Genomic DNA, 18120 nt, shown 5'->3' on the forward strand with positions numbered 1-18120 from the left:
AGATCCATTTCTAATTGTTCTTTCCATTCATTTTGCCACAGATCCGATAACAACGCCAAGGATATCCCCTGATAAACCGACTGGGGTGTATTTGAAAGGAGAGACGGTTACCATTACCTGCATCGTGACCGGATACTATCGCGATAAAACCTTCCATTTTTACAGAGGTAGCTCACCGCTGTACTCTGATCAAGTCCTCGCAAAGGACAACATTGCAACATTCAAGGTCAGCAGAGCAGACCAAGGAGGGCGGTACCAATGTAAATATGGAACCACCGTCAATAGAAGGTATTTATGGTCCCAGATCAGCGAGGCTGTGACGGTCACTATAGCAGGTGAGTGAAGGGGTGCAGAGATTAGGAAAATGTTTATTCAACACCATTAGGGGTAGATTTTAACTGTGCGCTCGGGTAGAATGGATGATAGTGAATCGGCAGGCTGTTTCACATATCTCCTGATTTTTATTTCCATTGACTTCAATGTAGATGATAATTGGGTGGTGTATAAAACGGGTGGAGTATAAAATGAGCTGCAGATGCTCGACCGCCCGTTCTTCAGTAAAAATGGAGTAGAAATCCGCCACGGGCAGTTGTGTAAGACGGGCGGCATCGGATCGGCCGCCTGATATCAGCCCGATCCGATATTCAGATCCAGTGATGTCATTGATTCACATCCCCAAGAATGATAAATAAAAAATCGACCATCACTTCTCTCCTTTATTTGAGGTTCCAATCTCCACGGTTCAGCAGAGAAGTTCACTCTTTGATATCCGATTTGCACCATAGCCTAAATGACAAAGAATGGGAATTTCAAATCAGCGCATTGTCCATGTTCCCCTCGTATCGCAGGGTGCAACTTCAGGACTAAAACCTGATTTTGGAAATAGAACCACAAACTGATTTCTTTTCTCTCGCACCTCAGTTTGATTCCACTAATGAATGGTCAATTCCCGTTTTGTCGAATCTCAGCCGGCGATACAAACATTTCCCCTCAACACCGCACAATCGGTATGGAGTTCCCAAACTTCCAGCGTACGCTTAGTCCACTGGTCTATTTCTAATTGTTCTTTACATTTATTTTACCACAGATCCGCTAACAGTGCCAGCGATATCTCTTGATCAACCAAGTGGCGTGTATTTGAAAGGAGATACGGTGACCATTACCTGCACCGTGGCCGGAGACGATCGCGATAAAACCTTCCATTTTACAGAGATCGCCAAACGCTGTCCTCTCATCAAATCATCACAAAGGATAACATTGGAGCATTCACGGTCAGCAGAACAGACCAAGGAGGGAGCTACCACTGTCAATATGGAACCTCCGTCAATAGAAGGCAGTTATGGTCCCAGCACAGCGAGGATGTGACGGTCACTATAGCAGGTGAGTGAAAGGGGCGGGAGGAGCAGAGATTGTTTAAATATCTATTCAACAGCATTAGGGGTAGATTATGACAATGCGTTATCGTAGAATGGACGATAGTGAATCGGCAGAGCGTTTCTCATCTTTTCCGGTTTTTCTTTACATTGACTTCAATGGAAATGATAATTGGGTGGTGTTTAAAATCTGTGGAGTATAAAATGTGCTCGATCGCCCGTTTCAGGCCTGCGCCTCAGACGGATTTATATTCCACTGTCAGAAATTATGATATCAATCCCGACTAAATCTTCATCTCACAGCCCAAGGCGATAGTTCGAGAATAATTTTAACTGAACACGCCCGGCGGAAAAGAGGCGGGTTCGAGTCTGCCACTTGTTTAAACTCTTCCCGATTTTGCCCCAAGTGACTTTAATGGAGCGTAAAATCGGTCAGAGTTTTAAACGGGCGGTCGACAGAACTTATCCAACTCCCACAATGCCGGTTGTGTTAAAATTGTCCTTTTTAACTTCGTGCTGAGGAACTGGAGAATTCCAGAGGTGATGGCGTTCATTTCAGCAGTTGGCCAGAGAATAAATATGAAGATGTGAACGCAAGACCTTCGATAAACAAAACAATGTAGGTTGTGTGATATTATTACATGACCTCTGTTCCTGATTTCCAATTTTACACCCTACAGGTCTCAATTAACAGAGCGAACAATTTAATATGATAATAAGAGCACAGCGCCGGGGTTCTAACTCCATTCAGTGTAGAGTCACCTCATGAGGCTCTGCCAGACTGGCTGCTCTTGTCACGTTGCAAATTTTCAGTCTGATACCCGCAACTGCGTGCAGAGATTTTAAAAATGAACCTGTTTTGGGGGTTGCTTTAACTTAAATACGTTGTGGCTTTCCCTATATCTACAGCACCTCCCAAACCCGCGACCTCCACCATCTTAGAAGGACAAGGACAGCAGGCACATGGGAACAACACCACCTGCACGTTCCCCTCCAAGTCACACGCCATCCTGATTTTTACAAGAACCACCGTTCCTTCATTGTCACTGGGTTAAAATCCTGGAACTCCCGACCTAACAGTACTGTTAGAGAACTTTCACCATACGGACTGCAGCGGTTCAAGAAGGCGGCTCACCACCACCTTCTCAAGGGCAACAAGGGATGGGAATAAATGCCGGCCTTGCCTGTGACGGCCACCTCTGTAATGATAAGAACGTATTTCGGCCACACCAAAAAACTCCTTTATCTGAAATGCGAATCCCCGGTTTAACGGAGAAGTTCACTCTTTCCATCTGCGTTCTCACCTGGGCTAAATTAGCAGAAATAGGAATTTCAAATCAAGCATTTTCCTTGTTCCGCTCGTATCCCAAAGTACATTTTCTGGCCTAAACCCCAAGTTTGGAAAGAGAACCCCAGCTGTGGTGCTGCCAATTGATTTCCTACTTTACAACAGTGACTACACTTCAAATGTACTTCATTGGCTGTAAATCGCTTTGGGAAGTCCTGGGATGGTGAAAGGCGCGATATTGATGCAAGTCTTTCGGTGTTTCTTGTGAAACAAATCCAGAATCCCACGTTTGTAGAACCCCAGTCAGCGATGCAAACCCTTCCCGTCAACACAGCTCAATCGTTATTGAGTCTCCAACCTTCCAGTGTACAAGGGAACGCCAGAGATCCATTTCTAATTGTTCTTTCCATTTATTTTGTCATAGATCCGCTAACAACGCCAGGGATATCTCTTAATCTTTGGAGTGGTGTGTATGTAGAAGGAGAGATGGTCACCATTACCTGCACCGTGAGCAGAAAAAATCGCGATCAAACATATCACTTTTACAGAGAGCAGGAACTGCTGAACTCTGGTCAAATCACCACTGAGAACAACAGCGGAACATTCCCGGTTACCGGTACAAACCAAGAAGGGCGGTACTACTGCCAATATGGAATTTACGTCAAAACAAGACGGCTACTGTCCCAGCGCAGCAAGGCTGTGACGGTGACTATAGCGGGTGAGTGAAGGGGAATATACATTGTTCATATATCAAAGTGAGGGTCTCTGCGCTCTGCTCCTGACAGGGTCTCTGTAACAGTGTTCAATACTCAATGTGAGGGTCTCTGCGCTCAAACCCTGAGAGGGTCTCTGTAACAGTGATTAATAGTCACAGAGAGGGATTCTGCGCTCAGCTCGTGACAAGTTCTCTCCGACAGTGTTTAATATTCACAGGGAAGGTGTCTGCACTCAGCTCCTGACAGGGTCTCTGTAACCGTGTTTAATATTCACAGAGAGGGTCTCTGCGCTCAGCTCCTGACAGGGTCCCTGTCACAGTGATTAATACTCAGAGTGAGGGCCTCTGCGCTCAACCCCTGACAGGGCCCCTGTCACATTGTTTAATGCTCAAAGTGAGGGTCTCTGCGCTCAACCCCTGACAGGGCCCCTGTCACAGTGATTAATACTCAGAGTGAGGGTCTCTGCGCTCAGCTCCTGACAGGGTCCCTGTCACAGTGATTAATACTCAGAGTGAGGGCCTCTGCGCTCAACCCCTGACAGGGTCCCTGTCACAGTGATTAATACTCAGAGTGAGGGTCTCTGCGCTCAGCTCCTGACAGGGTCCCTGTCACAGTGATTAATACTCAGAGTGAGGGCCTCTGCGCTCAACCCCTGACAGGGCCCCTGTCACATTGTTTAATGCTCAAAGTGAGGGCCTCTGCGTTCAACCCCTGACAGGGCCTCTGTCACATTGTTTAATGCTCAAAGTGAGGGTCTCTGCGCTCAACCCCTGACCGGGTCTCTGCAACAGCGAATAATAGTCAGAGAGGGAATCTGCGCTCAGCTCGTGACATGTTCTCTCTAACAGTGTTTAATATTCTGAGGGAGGAACTCTACGTTCAGCTCCTAACAGGGCCTCTGTAACATTGCTTAATATTCACAAAGTATCGGCGCTCTGCTCCTGACAGGTCTCAGTAAAAATTGATTAGAAATCCGCCACGGGCAGTTGTGTAAGACGGGCGGGATCGGACCTGTCGTCTGATATCAGCCCGATCCGATATTCAGATCCAGTGATGTCATTGATTCACATCCCCAAGAATGATAAATAATAAATCGACCATCACTTCCCTCCTTTATTTGAGGTTCCAATCTCCACGGTTCAGCAGAGAAGTTCACTCTTTGATATCCGGTTTGCACCATAGCCTAAATGACAAAGAATGGGAATTTCAAATCAGCGCATTGTCCATGTTCCCCTCGTATCGCAGGGTGCAATTTCAGGACTAAACCCTGATTTTGTAAATAGAACCACAAACTGATTTATTTTCTCTCGCACCTCAGTTTGATTCCACTAATGAATGGTCAATTCCCGTTTTGTCGAATCTCAGCCGCCGATACAAACATTTCCACTCAACACCACACAATCGGTATGGAGTTCCCAAACTTCCACCGTAACTTAATCCACAGATCCATTTCCAATTGTTCTTTCTATTTATTTTACCACAGATACGCCGAAAAAGCCACGGATATCCCCTGATCAACCAAGTGGCGTGTATTTGAAAGGAGAGACGGTGACCATTACCTGCACCGTGGCCGGAGACTATCCCGATAAATCTTTCCATTTTTACAGAGATCGCCGACTTCTGAACTCTCATCAAATCATCACAAAGGACAACATTGGAACATTCAGAGTCACCGGAACAGACCAAGGAGGGAGCTACCACTGTCAATATGGAACCTCCGTCAATAGAAGGCAGTTTTGGTCCCAGCTCAGCGAGGCTGTGAGGGTCACTATCGCAGGTGAGTGAAAGGGGCGGGAGGAGCAGAGATTGTTTAAATATCTATTCAACAGCATTAGGGGTAGATTATGACAATGCATTATCGTCGAATGGACGATAGTGAATCGGCAGAGCGTTTCTCATCTCTTCCGGTTTATCTTTACATTGACTTCAATGGAAATGATAATTGGGTGTGTTTAAAATCTGTGGAGTATAAAATGTGCTCGATCGCCCGTTTCAGGCCGCCGCCTCAGACGGATTTATATTCCACTGTCAGAAATTTGTGATATCAATCCCGACTAAAATTTTACCTCACAACCCAGGGTGATAGTTGGAGAATAACTTTAAACGAACACGCCCGGCGGAAAGGGGAGGGTTCGGGCGCTAAATTGGGCTGTGTAGCGCCCATTGTTTCGGCTCCTGTAGCGCCCATTGTTTCGGCCCGTGTAGCGCCCATTGTTTCGGCCCGGCACGGCCTCTTCGATATCCAAGTTGGCGTCTTGGATGCTCACGCACGTTTCCAGCGTGATGTGCGCCAGACGCTATTTTAGTATAGGAGTTAGCGCAGGCTAACAAATCACTGCTCACACACACTGGCAGCTATTCAACCATGACAGGCACATCATCCAGACACGCGTCGCACTTTCTTGCAGGAGAAGATGTTGCATATCAGGAAGCAGCAAGTGGCGGTGGCATTTAGCCCATGGAGCCTGTTCTGCCGTTCAATGAGATCACGGTGGACCTGTGACCGAACTCCATATACCTGCCTTAGCCCAATATCCCTTAATACCCTTGGTTCACAGAAATCTATCAATCTCAGAATTAACTTTCACAAGTAAGCCAGCATCAACTGCCGTCTGCAGAATACCATTCGAACTGTTTCCCACCCTTTGCATGGAGAAGCATTTCCTAAATTCACTCCAACACGCCCTTGCTCTAAATGTTAGGCCATGTCCCTGCATCCTAGTATTCAAGAGTGGGAGAGTCTCCAAGAACAGTTACAAATGTCTCGGCAGCCAGTAACAATAATCCAGCCACTAATTTGTATATCCTGCATGGTCGCTTTAAATAGCGCCGGTGAGTGTCCTCCAGGCAATCTTAGACACGTTCAGATGGTCGGGGTTAAGACTGTGCGTTGAGTTGTGCGTTAAGTCCCAAAATGGTGTTTATCACTCTAAATCATCGTTGCACACTGATTGAAGCCATTTTCTCCCTACTTTACATGATTCCGGCTTCATAATCTTCGCCCACTGCTAACTCCAATACCAAGATGGCATCTGGTGCACATCACGCTGCAAATGTGCGTTCGCATGCAAGACGCCATCTTAGATGTTGGAGAGGCCACATAGCGCCGAATCAACGGGCACTACACGGCCTAATTTAGCGTCCTCAGTTTCTCCAGTCTTTCCACTTATCAGAAGTCTTTCATCCCTTTTACTTTTCTAGTAAATCTCCTCTGTACCTTTCTAAGGTCTTGACATCCCTCCTAAAGTGTGGTGCGCAGATTTCGCCGCAATACTACAGCAGGGGCCTAACCAGTGCTTTGTAAATGTTTAGCACAACTTCCTTGCTTTTGTATCCTGTAAGTCTGTTTATAAAGAATTCAGTATCCCCTTTAGCGGCCTTCTCAATTTGTCCTGCCACCTTAAAAGTTTAATGAATGTACACCCCCAGGTCTCTTTGTTCCCCCACCCCCTTTAAACTTGTACCATTTAGTTTATATTGCCTCGCCTCATTCTTCCTACCAAAATGAATTAATTCGCACTTCGCTGTGTAAACTTTCATCTGCCACGTGCCTGCCCATTTCAACAGCCTGTCTATGTCCTCCTCAAGTTTGTGACCATCCTCCTCACTTCTTTCTATGTTTCGTATCACCTGCAAAATTTGAAATTATGCCCTGTGCACCCAAGTGCAGGTTATTACCATATATCAACAAAGAGCAGCGGTCCCAACACCGACCCCTGGGTGACGCCACTGCACATTTCATTCCAGTTTGAAAATCAACCATTCACCACTACTCTCTGCTTTCTGTCTCTGTGCTAATTACGTATCCCCGCATCCACTGCCCTTTAATCTCATGGGCCTCAATTTTGCCAACAAGTCTATTGTATGGCACTTTTTGAAACGCCCTTTGAAGGTCTTTATATAAAACATCAACTACATTACCCTTATCAATCTTCTCCACTACTTCATCAAAGAACTCAATCAAATTAGTCCAACACGATTTACCTTTAACAAATCCGTTCTGGCTTTCATTTATTAACCCATATTTTCCCAAGTGCCAATTAATTTTGTCCCGGGTTATTGTCTCTAAAAGTTTCACCACCATCGACGTTAGTCTGACTGGCCTGTAGTTGCCGGGTTCATCCCTCCACAATTTCCACCCGTACTTTTCTCAGCAAGCTGGGATGCATCCCATCCGAACCGGGTGACTTTTCTACTCTGAGCTTTGCTAACATTTTCCGTGCCTCGTCTTTATCTATTCTCATCCTATCCAGTTTCTTCTCCTTTACTGGAACATTGGCAGCATCCTCTTCCTTAGTGATGACAGGTGCAAAGTACTGATAAGGTATCTCAGTCATGCCCTCTGCCTCCACAAGAAGATCGCCTTTTTGGTCCCTAATCAGCCCCACCCTTCCTTTGACTTCCTTTTTACTATTAACTCCACTGAGTTTAGTGTTACCTCACGAGGCACCTCTAAACTGGCTGGACTTGTAACATTACAGGTTTCTCTGTCAGATAAGCGAAACTGCGTGCCGAGATTTTCAAAATAACCCTGTAACTCGGAGTACTTTAATGAATTACATTCTGGTTTTCCATATCATCTCACTGGGTTGGATTTCGACAGCAACGCCCAAACCTGAGACCTCCAACACCGAGAAGGACAAAGATAGCAGCTGGATGGGAACAGCATCACCTCCAATTTTCCCCCAAGTTATAAATCATCTCGACTGAGGCACATGTCACCGTTCCTTCATCGTCACTGTATCAAAATCCTGGAACTCCCTACCTAGCAGCAATATGGGAGCACTTTCACCACATGGACTGCAGCTGTTCAACAAGGAGGCGGCTCACCACCACCTTCTCAATGGGCAATTAGGGACGGGCAACAAATGCTGGCCTGCCCAGCGTTGCGCACATCCCAAAGCCCGCTAACACTTAACTACTTTATTTGAAATGGGAATCTCCACTGTTCAGCGGAGACGTTCATTCTTTTTAATCAGGTTATGGCTTGGCTAAGTTACCACAAATGCGAATTTCAAATCAATGCCTTCCCTCTGTTCCTCTGGTATCCCAGAGCGAAATTTGAGGGATAAACGCTGATTTTGAAAATAGAACCGCAACTGATTTCTTTTCTTCCGTTTCATCCCACTAATGAATGGTCAATTTCCCCCTTTGTATATACTATCCTCCTCAGTCCTTACAACTTCAATGTTACGTGTCATCAGCAAACTTTGAAATTATGCCCTGAATACCTAATTCCAGGTCATTGATATTTTGGTTCACAAATATAAGTCTGTATTGCGGTTGAATCGATCGTCACGACTTTTTCCTTTCGTATTACAGGTCTACCCACACCAAATATATCAGTGGATTCTAGCCTTGTTGTGAAGGGTGGAAAAGTCACCTTTAATTGTACAAACCCCCGGGACCATCCTGGCTTCACATTTTACTTATACAGACACCGAGAAGCGAATTACTCGGATGTCCAGACTGCTGCACGGGACAATTCTGTCACTTTCACCATCACGAATATAGATCACACCGATGGAGGAAATTACACCTGTCTGTATAAAGGGGATGTGTGGGGAAGGCTGCTAACGTCGGCTGAGAGTGACCCTGTATATATAACTGTAAGAGGTGAGTGAGATTCACACGGTGAATGTGTTCATCCGACCACGGTGCAAGGCATTCCGTGTTGTAATTACCGATCAAAACTAGCGTGGAAATGACATCCAGGGGTAATATTTGGTCTTGGGCTGTATCGGATCGTGCCTCCGTTTTACGCCCCGCCCGATATTCAACCCCATTGGCTGCAATAGAACTTGAATATCGGGCGCAGCGTAAAACAGGCGGCCTATGCGAAACTGTCCAGTTTTCCCTATCGCCCAAAGGCCTTTTAACGCTTATTTCACGAACTGTTCGCTATTTATCCTGTTACTGAGGAAAAGTTAAAGCATCAAACGTCGAACGGTTTTATTTCTCCAACTCTGTTGAAAAATTTGATTCACTAGTTGTGTCCTTTAGTTGCTCTCCGACCCCCTAATAGCCCAGAGGATCTGAGAAAAAATAACACCCACTCTACCAAATTTAACACAAGGTAATTTGAAACTAGTAAGCACAATGCACAAAACAGATGCTGTAAACAGAGAGCCCGTCAGTGAGCTTCTGTGGAGAGAGCGGGTGAGTTCTGATCAAGGTCCCCACCTGAACCGTCACCACATCTGTTCTCCCTGCCAATGTGCAATTTTTACCCAGTGATCATTCAGAATGAAACTTACAGAATGAAACTGATTCATTCCCACACTGTCGCTATCATATTTTTGCCACCAGCTGTGAGTAATTAAATAGTCACCTGGTCCAAGATCCACGGTTAATATCCAATGAACGAATCAATGAATTAACGAGGCAATTAATTAATCGACCAATGACAATTGAGCTCTGTGCCGCGTCAGTTTTAACAGGTGCATCTTGTTGTCATCACGGTCCAAAACCACTCACGGCGTCATGACTGATCCACTGACTTTGAAGCATTGAATCAATGGGGGAGATTTATAAGTGGAAAAGAGAGGAGGGGAGACAGACTTAGAGTATCAGAGACTGAGGGACGTTATCAAAACAGTGCAAAGCTTGGGACAGAGCAGGAGAGTGGGATTAATTGGACAGCTCTTTCAAAGAGCCAGCACAGTCACAATGGGCAGAATGGCCTCCTTCTGCGCTGTAAGATTCTATGTCAACATTTTAATGCATTATTTTTCTGTTATGCGGCCCATTCCATCGACACAGTCCCAGTGCCTGTTTTGTTCTTCTGTCAAGCAGCAGATTATTTATTCCGTGTAGATAATGTTGGTTAACTTGATTCCACTGTGCCCCTTTATCTCATTTAGATAAATCCGTTGCGCTGGAGGCTGGTGTTGGCTCTGCTGTGATTCTGATTCTTATCCTTGCTCTGTTGGGTGTGTGTTTCTGGAAGAAAGGTGAGTTAAACAGCATGTAATATCCGTTCATTGCCAACACATGGACCAAGCTAAATGTCGTCTCCTTTCTTCCCCACTACAAACGAACCACCACCTGACCCCTAACCTCGGACAGTAAATATAAGGAGATCACAGATTGAAAGGTGAAATCGCTGGTGGCGAAGCTGAAAGAGACCTGGGCTGAAATCCATGTCGAGCGTTGGCGCAAAACAGGCGGTATCGCGTTTGCCGCCTGTTCTACACCGCACCCGATATTCAGCCCTATTAATGTGAATTGAACTGAACGTCAGGTGGAGCGTATAACTGGCACACTATGTCATACCGCCCGATTTGCGTTACTGCCCAAAGACCAATTTCGACCCCATAGTGTCACATTATGAAGAATGACGACAAAAACTCGGGGTTCTCAGTCTGGAAGGAGACACCTGAGAGGTGATTCTATGGAGTTTCTTAAGATAGTAAATGTTATGGAAGGGATAAATCTGAAACATGACATGAAATGAAGTTATAGGTTTGGTCAAAGCGAGGCAGTTACAAACTGGTAAAAGATCATCTAAATCGGAGATAACGAATTTCTTCATCACGCAGTGATCATGCAAGGAATGGACTCCCAGATACAGTTCTGGAGGCGAATAACTTGGAATCATTGACAGAATATTGAGATGCAGCAACGGGGGTGGTGTCTGTAGCGTCTTTCTGCGGGGGGTGCGGTGAATTAAGATGCAATAACTGCCCTTCCTCATCTGTAAATACCTTGTGATCCAAATCAAAAACAATCCTCTTCTGCCTGGGCCTCTTCTGACCACTCTACTTCCTAACCCTTCCCACTCACCCTTGTGTAAACCTCTCCAACCTGATTCGATATTTCCTTTTTTATCTCCTTACCCATCAACATTAAACTCATCTCGTCCATAAAACCCACGAAATGCGCACATGACACTTTCCCTTCTGAGCTACTCGCCACAAACATTCCGCACCTCAGTTGTCTGAGTACCAATGCGCTGATCCGGTCGCTCCCTTTTTGCTTCAGTCATTATATCCTGCAGAACGGCTGTCATCACGCAATTCCTAAGAAAGCCATCTCTTAATCCTCTCATCCTCTCCAGCTCCCCATATCCAAAGGTCGCTTTCTCTATAAAGTATTGAAAGGTGTGATTCCGTTACAAGTATGCTCCGATTTCTCCCACCACTTCCTGTTCAAGGCTTTCTCATCAACCTTCCATCCATCCATAGTACCAGTTACTTCCTGTGTGACTGCTTGGATGGCTTGTTATCATTCCTCTTCTTAATCGGCCTTTGAAACATCGGTCATCCCTCAAGTGTCTGTCCTCCATACACCGCCTCCCTGGAACTGCCCCGTTTATTTCCACTCCTACCTGTCACATCATAGTCATAACATTTCATCCATTGACATCGCCTCCCTTGGCTGCACAATCACGTCTGCCGTGCCCAGGATTATCTCCTTTGACCCACTCATCTTCATCATCCATACCCTACAGCTTAACTACATCGTTGAGCAGTATGCGGTCAACTCTCCTCGGTACCCTTACACTATCTCTATCTCTCAGCCTCCTTCATAGCCACCACAGCTGTTACCATTCGCTCCAAACTGATTAACAAACATTGAGACATTTGCAGCCAACACGTTGTCCAGATTAACATGCGTAAACACCGAAGCCATCTTCTTCAGCTCCTCAAAGCCTTGATGTACCTCTGGCCTGTCAATGGAGGGTATAATCGCGCGGCGTGTAAAATGGAAGTCCTGTCCGAACCCGCCCGTTATCCACTCGGCGGTTTAGGTTAAAATTATACTCTACGGGTTTGTTCATAATCGAGTTGGATGTGGTGCCGGGAGGGAGATGGTTCTGGAGAATAAGTTTCAGTGGCCCAAAGACCTGTTCTGTTTCTTGACCTTTCTCATCTTTCTATTTTGTAATTGGATCCGGATTTCTAACACTTATGTTTTATTTTCAGGGAAATGTGGAAACAGCAGAGAAATGAGGTGAGACATTAAGTGTTGAATTTTAAATTTCAACCACACTCAACCGAAATAAAACCCAGCAGCAAACATTCGGTACAATTTGTCCGTGTCCTGGCTTTTAAATTTTAGAATCGAGCTCCCTCACTCACACTCACACTTACACTCTCACTCAAACACACAATCACACATTCATACACACAAACTCAAACACAAACACACAATCACACACACACAGACACACAAACACAATCACAAATATACAGGAACACAAACATATATCAAACACAATCACACGCACACACATGCGCACACTCTCACCCAAACACGGGCAGTTTCATTTACTTGAATAATTTTCATTTTATCTCCCTTTCATTTCTTTAAATGTCTTTTCAGCCACGTTGTTATTAAGCTATGACCTTTCTCATCTGGGGATCCCACATTACCCACCGCTCAATGAGATCAGAAATTCCTCTGTTCGCTCTGTGTAACGACATCGCGAATGCATTTGTGATGATGTCTCTCCTTAGTTATTCTAGCCAATTGGAAACTGCGCTCGAAAAAATTGAGTGTCCAACGGGAGGCAATATTCACAAACAATTTAATGAAGTCGCTACATATAGTGAGAGCTGGAGACGGTTCCTCATTAATCGCCCTACACGTCAAACAAATCGGTAGTTTCAGGGCAACAAAGAACAATTCTCAGGAATAAACTTGGTTTTGCAACAGCTGGATCTCCTGGCCATGTACCGAGGGGCATTTTTACATCTCAGGCGGGATCCATCTCTAGATCCATTCACTACCTGTCTACGAATCACATGAAATGTGCCTTGCAAAATAAAATGATTGAATCGACGATTTCTATTCTTTTAAGGACCACGGCGCCTCCTAGTGACGAGACTAACGAAACCCTGACATGTAAGTTCTATTTTGTATTGGTGCATCCGGTATTGTCTTTGACGTTCAGTATTTTCTTTTTCTTTTAACGAACAAAAATGAACAAGAAGTTATTAGCAGTAGCAGTTTGTAGACAACAGTTTGTACTATATTTAGCAAATCTGCTATGTATCACATACAGAGTCAATCATTTCTGAACCATTTTGTTAACCTGACCAAGAAGCAATATAAACATTGATTTTATGTTTCCACCGTGGAGTGGAGATTGAGTGTGTCCTACAGTTCAAGGGGAATCGCGGGAACGAGATCATTGGAGTCCGGCGCACAGTCATAATTCAATCCCACTTTTAAAATCCGAAGTTATGCGCTTATTTGTATATAATAGGAAGTGTGCACATACATGGTTTAAAATTGTTGTAGATTTACAGTAAAGTAGTAAAATATTTGACAATTTCTTAAGCAATTAGAGTTGGTTAAAGTATCAGACGGTTTTGCAAACAGGCTGCGAAGGTGGGAGATGCAAAATCGAGGTGCGACATTGTCGCCGCTGGTGGGCGAGTGTAATTACAGGATGGCAAATTTACAGAGGCAGCTTTTTATTGTAAAAATGAATGCACCATCGGAATTTATAATGGAAAAGGTGACGCAAAAGTGTGACAAAAAATAACAACCGGAAGTACGTTTTGGTAAACAGGAAGTGGTGCAGGCATTAAGATTTTTATTCTATTGCGAATTGAACTCACAGGCAATGGGCACTCGGACTCAAGGCAAAGTATAGTCTGCAGGTGAAGTACGGCTGGAGGGTTGGGGATTACTGGACGAGGCTGTGTAGATGTAATTCAATCCACATTTGTCCTTTCATTTATATAATACTTCACTTTTTATTACTATTTATTATGAGGTCTCAGTCCTGGCTCAATGAGTAACACTCTTCCTTTCAGCTTCAATTCCTTCCTTATCCAAATTCATAAAACTATAAAGCATGGATGTAACCGCATTAATCGTCACAAGTGGAAAGTGATAAGTTCATCTATCATTGCGACCATAGGGCAACTCAAGACTTGCCACACTAACACTGTAGTTGCAATAGTCCTAAAAATAACAAGCCACATAGTGCAAATCGATTTCCTGTTCCCAGAAAAACCTTGGGAATCGCATTCATTTCCTGGCGAAAGACAGGAAATGGTAACGGAAACCAGCATAGGAAGTCCATTCGCTTCCCAGTGGCCAGCCGGAGAACCGTTGGTACTCCCCACTCTTGGCAGTGGAGATGGTCCCATTCATATGATGATTTAATAACATTTCATTTGGAGAGACTAAACATAGAAAGAAACATTTTTAATAAATGTTTTAAATATTTACACATCAATGCAATCTTTGTTTTGTTTTGTTTAATTTAGACGCTGACCTTAATCTACAAACGAAGCCGAGGAAAGTCTGCGTAAGTTACAAATAAACTTAGGGTTTATTTCTTAACTTTGATGTTATCATTTATCTCGCTCATTCATGCTCTTACTAAGTTGATTCCAAATATTTGACCGTTTTCTCTCAGGATCTTTGTTCTTTGTTTAAAATCACAGTCGCCTTGTCTCAACCTTTAACATTCATTGTAAACAATTTTACAACACCAAGTTATAGTCCAGCAATTTTATTTTAAATTCACAAGCTTTCGGAGGCTTCCTCCTTCGTCAGGTGAACGATGTGACGAAGGAGGAAGCCTCCGAAAGCTTGTGAATTTAAAATAAAATTGCTGGACTATAACTTGGTGTTGTAAAATTGTTTACAATTGTCAACCCCAGTCCATCACCGGCATCTCCACATCATTTAATATTCATGAGACCAAATACATTTGCAATCATATTTCAATATGTCCTAAAAGGACTACAGAAAGGTTGTCAACAGAGAGGAATAAATGGATCTTTTAAAAAGATTTGTTGAAAAGGATCCTCATTGGAACACGAATCTTTGAGGGGTGAGATGCAGCTTTGCTCCCCCTATAGGAAATGAAGGGCAAAAGCAGAGTTTAGTTCCCAAGATTGCATCTGCATACGTGTAAACATACTTCTGTGCACCTGACTGTAGACTGTATATAGCCGTGAAGGGTTAGCTTTTGGTTTATGTGTGGAATATGCAGAGCATTGCTATGTAAACAAGACAATTTTCTATTGACCTCACTGATCCAGCGTGCGGGTTCCATGAGTTACACCCGCCATCTTTGAATCACACCTGGAATGATAAGTTGTCCCTTCTATTTCCCGATGCTGTCAGAAATAGGCATTGGAACTTTCGACTTGGAGCGGGCGTAAAACGGGCGATCTGGGTTCGGTCGCCCGTTGTAAACTTCTCCCAATTTCCATTTCCATCGAAGTCGATCCCCTCTAATTTAGAAACGTCCTCCCGCTATGTGTTTCCAGATTTCCTGTTTCTCTGCTGGTAATCGCGGGACCTCCATGTTTTTGCACAAACAGCATTACGTTGAAATGATAACTTCATCTGAAAATAAAGAAAGTAGCGACGCCGGTGAATAAGGCCACAAAAAGGCAAACCAAACACTGGGGTTCATTACTGGAGGGATAGAAATAAAAAGAAATGAAGTCAAATCTGTAAAGAGCCTTGGTTGTACCACACTTGGAGTATTGAGCCGAGTTCTGTTCTATAACCTGGACTATAACCTGGTGTTGTGCGACTCCTTACATTTATTATAAAAAGGATATAGATTCATTACAGTAGGTGCAAGAAAGATTCACAAGGCTGATACCAGAGCTGAGTGGGTCAACTCATCAAGAAAGGCTGAAGAGACTGGGGCGCTTTTCTCCAGCAAAGAAAAGGCTGAGGGGTGACCAGATAGAGGCCTTTAAGATGATGATGAGGTAGCCATAGAGATAATGTTTTCACTTGTGAGGGAGCCCAATACTAGATGTCATAAATATACGATAGTCACTAATGAATCCAATAGGTAATTCAGGAGAAACTTCTTTGTACATGGTGAAATGTGGAACATGCTACCACAGGAATAGTTGAGGCAAATAGCATAGATGGATTTAAAGGGAAGCTAGATGGGCACACGAGGGAGAAAGGACTAGAAGGATATCCTGATAAGATTAGATGAAGTAGAGAGGGAGGAGGCTGGTGTGCAGCATGAACGCCTTCATAGACCAGTTGGGCCCAAAGGCCTGTTTCTGAGCTGTAGACTCGATATGACCGTTAGCAGACAGTCAAATCCTTTAGAGTGGCTCAACATTTCAGCTTAATGACCGCCCACTCGAACAACGCCGCTTTTATTATTTTGCCGCCTTTTGCCGACATCCATCTGCTGATATAATTTCTCTGAACTGTTAACAGATTTTAAGCCGAACAATTGAACTTCTGACCAACTGCACCTTTCATTTCAGGGTCAGCGAAACATCGTCCGAACCTTCGGTGAGGAATCCACCACCTACGCAATGGTGAAGCGGTAGAAAATTTGGAGTTCTCCCCGGCACAAGGCGTGCCACCCTGAACAAGAGGTCCAGGGCCGAGCATTGTGATGGTCATTAGCAATTGACCCATTTCGATATCATCCAGAGTTGGTATTTGCATATAGCCATATATAGAAATGTAATCAATAGGAGATGTCCCACCTGTCTCCTGGTACTTAGTTTATTTCAAGTATCATTTAAACGATATTTTTGGAATATGGGAAATAGGAATATGCCATTCAGCCCTTCGAGCCTGCTCCACTATTCAATTAGATTCGGGCTGATCTGTACCTCAACCGCATTTACCCGTCTTTGCTCCATATCCCTTGATAACCTTATCGAACAAAAACCTATTGGGTGAGCGAGTTCCAGATTTCCACTACCCTTTGTGTGAAAAGTGCGTCCTGATTTTGCTCCTGAATGGCCTGGCTCTCATTTTAAGTTGATGTCCCCTTGTCTTGATTCCCTCACCAGAGGCGATAGTTTCTCCGTCTCTGCCCAATCAAATCCTTTAAACGTTTTAAACACCTCGATTAGATCACCTCGTAACCTTCTAAGCTCAAAGGAATACAAGCCGAGTTTATGTAACCTGTCCTCATAATTTAGCCTATTAGCCCCGCCTTTATTCTGGTGAATCTGCGATGCATTCCCTCCAAGGTCAATATATCCTTCATCAGGCATGGTGCCCAAAAGAGATGGCAGTTCTGCAGATGTGGTCTGACCAAGGCTCTGTGCAACTGAACCATAACTTCCTGACCTTTGTATTGCAGTCCTTTCAGATAATTGCGACTGAATCGCTGTTTCTACGTAGCCCGACCGCAAATTGTAGACTTGGTCCCCAGTCCATGAATTTTACTGGTCCATTCATCACATTATAGAGGGATGCACAATTTCGCGAAGGCTTTCGGCTCCCATCATTCTCTAGGAGGCTAAAAGCGACATTTTTAGTCAAATAAACTTTTTTTGTAACCCAGCATTTTAAAGAAGGGATCTCACCATGAGAAACGTAAAATAGGTTCGGAACATGCGTGAGCATCTTTGCTCCGTCCTTTACTGCTATTTTATTTCCCCAAGTAAGTGAAATCTACGCAGAATAAATTGGTGTAAAAGTGAGTATATTAATGCTTTTACCGACTGATCGTTAACTATCACCTGAGCGGAGCACCGAAAGGAAAATCTGGCGCGATTGTTCTTCTTTCCATTGGAATTAATGTCGCTTTATTCCGTTCAAGCTGTGAGATTCCCCGCCCCCGCTCCAGATTTTCCTCTCTGTGCTCCGCCCGGCCGATGCTAAACGCCCAGAGAATAAGGATGAAAATCAATTGCGGTATCACAGTGGGATCTTGGTTAACTTTGTGGCAGGGTGTTCATTGTTGCTGTTACGGGGTTTTTAAAAGCTTCATAAAGTCTTGTGTGTTTGTTTGTACAGTAATAGTAAGCTTTCAGTTTCTGAATAA

The 18120-nt window shown here is 44.2% G+C and overlaps 2 protein-coding genes across 2 annotated transcripts in view; one reads left to right on the forward strand and one right to left on the reverse strand.

Moving 5' to 3' along the window:
- LOC137318446 (zinc finger protein 229-like) overlaps positions 1–18120 on the reverse strand; it is a 134244-nt gene that overhangs the window by 55340 nt on the left and 60784 nt on the right. The window lies entirely within an intron of this gene.
- Positions 1256–16810, forward strand: LOC137318351 (natural cytotoxicity triggering receptor 1-like). The gene is made up of 9 exons (XM_067981236.1): positions 1256–1380; positions 3086–3379; positions 4861–5154; positions 8700–8993; positions 10241–10330; positions 12305–12332; positions 13183–13226; positions 14606–14646; positions 16598–16810. The coding sequence occupies exons 2-9, from the start codon at positions 3148–3150 to the stop codon at positions 16661–16663; spliced, it is 1089 nt and encodes a 362-aa protein (XP_067837337.1). The 5' UTR covers positions 1256–1380; positions 3086–3147; the 3' UTR covers positions 16664–16810.

This window comes from Heptranchias perlo, unplaced genomic scaffold (genome assembly GCF_035084215.1).
Source record: "Heptranchias perlo isolate sHepPer1 unplaced genomic scaffold, sHepPer1.hap1 HAP1_SCAFFOLD_70, whole genome shotgun sequence".
Lineage (NCBI taxonomy): Eukaryota > Metazoa > Chordata > Chondrichthyes > Hexanchiformes > Hexanchidae > Heptranchias > Heptranchias perlo.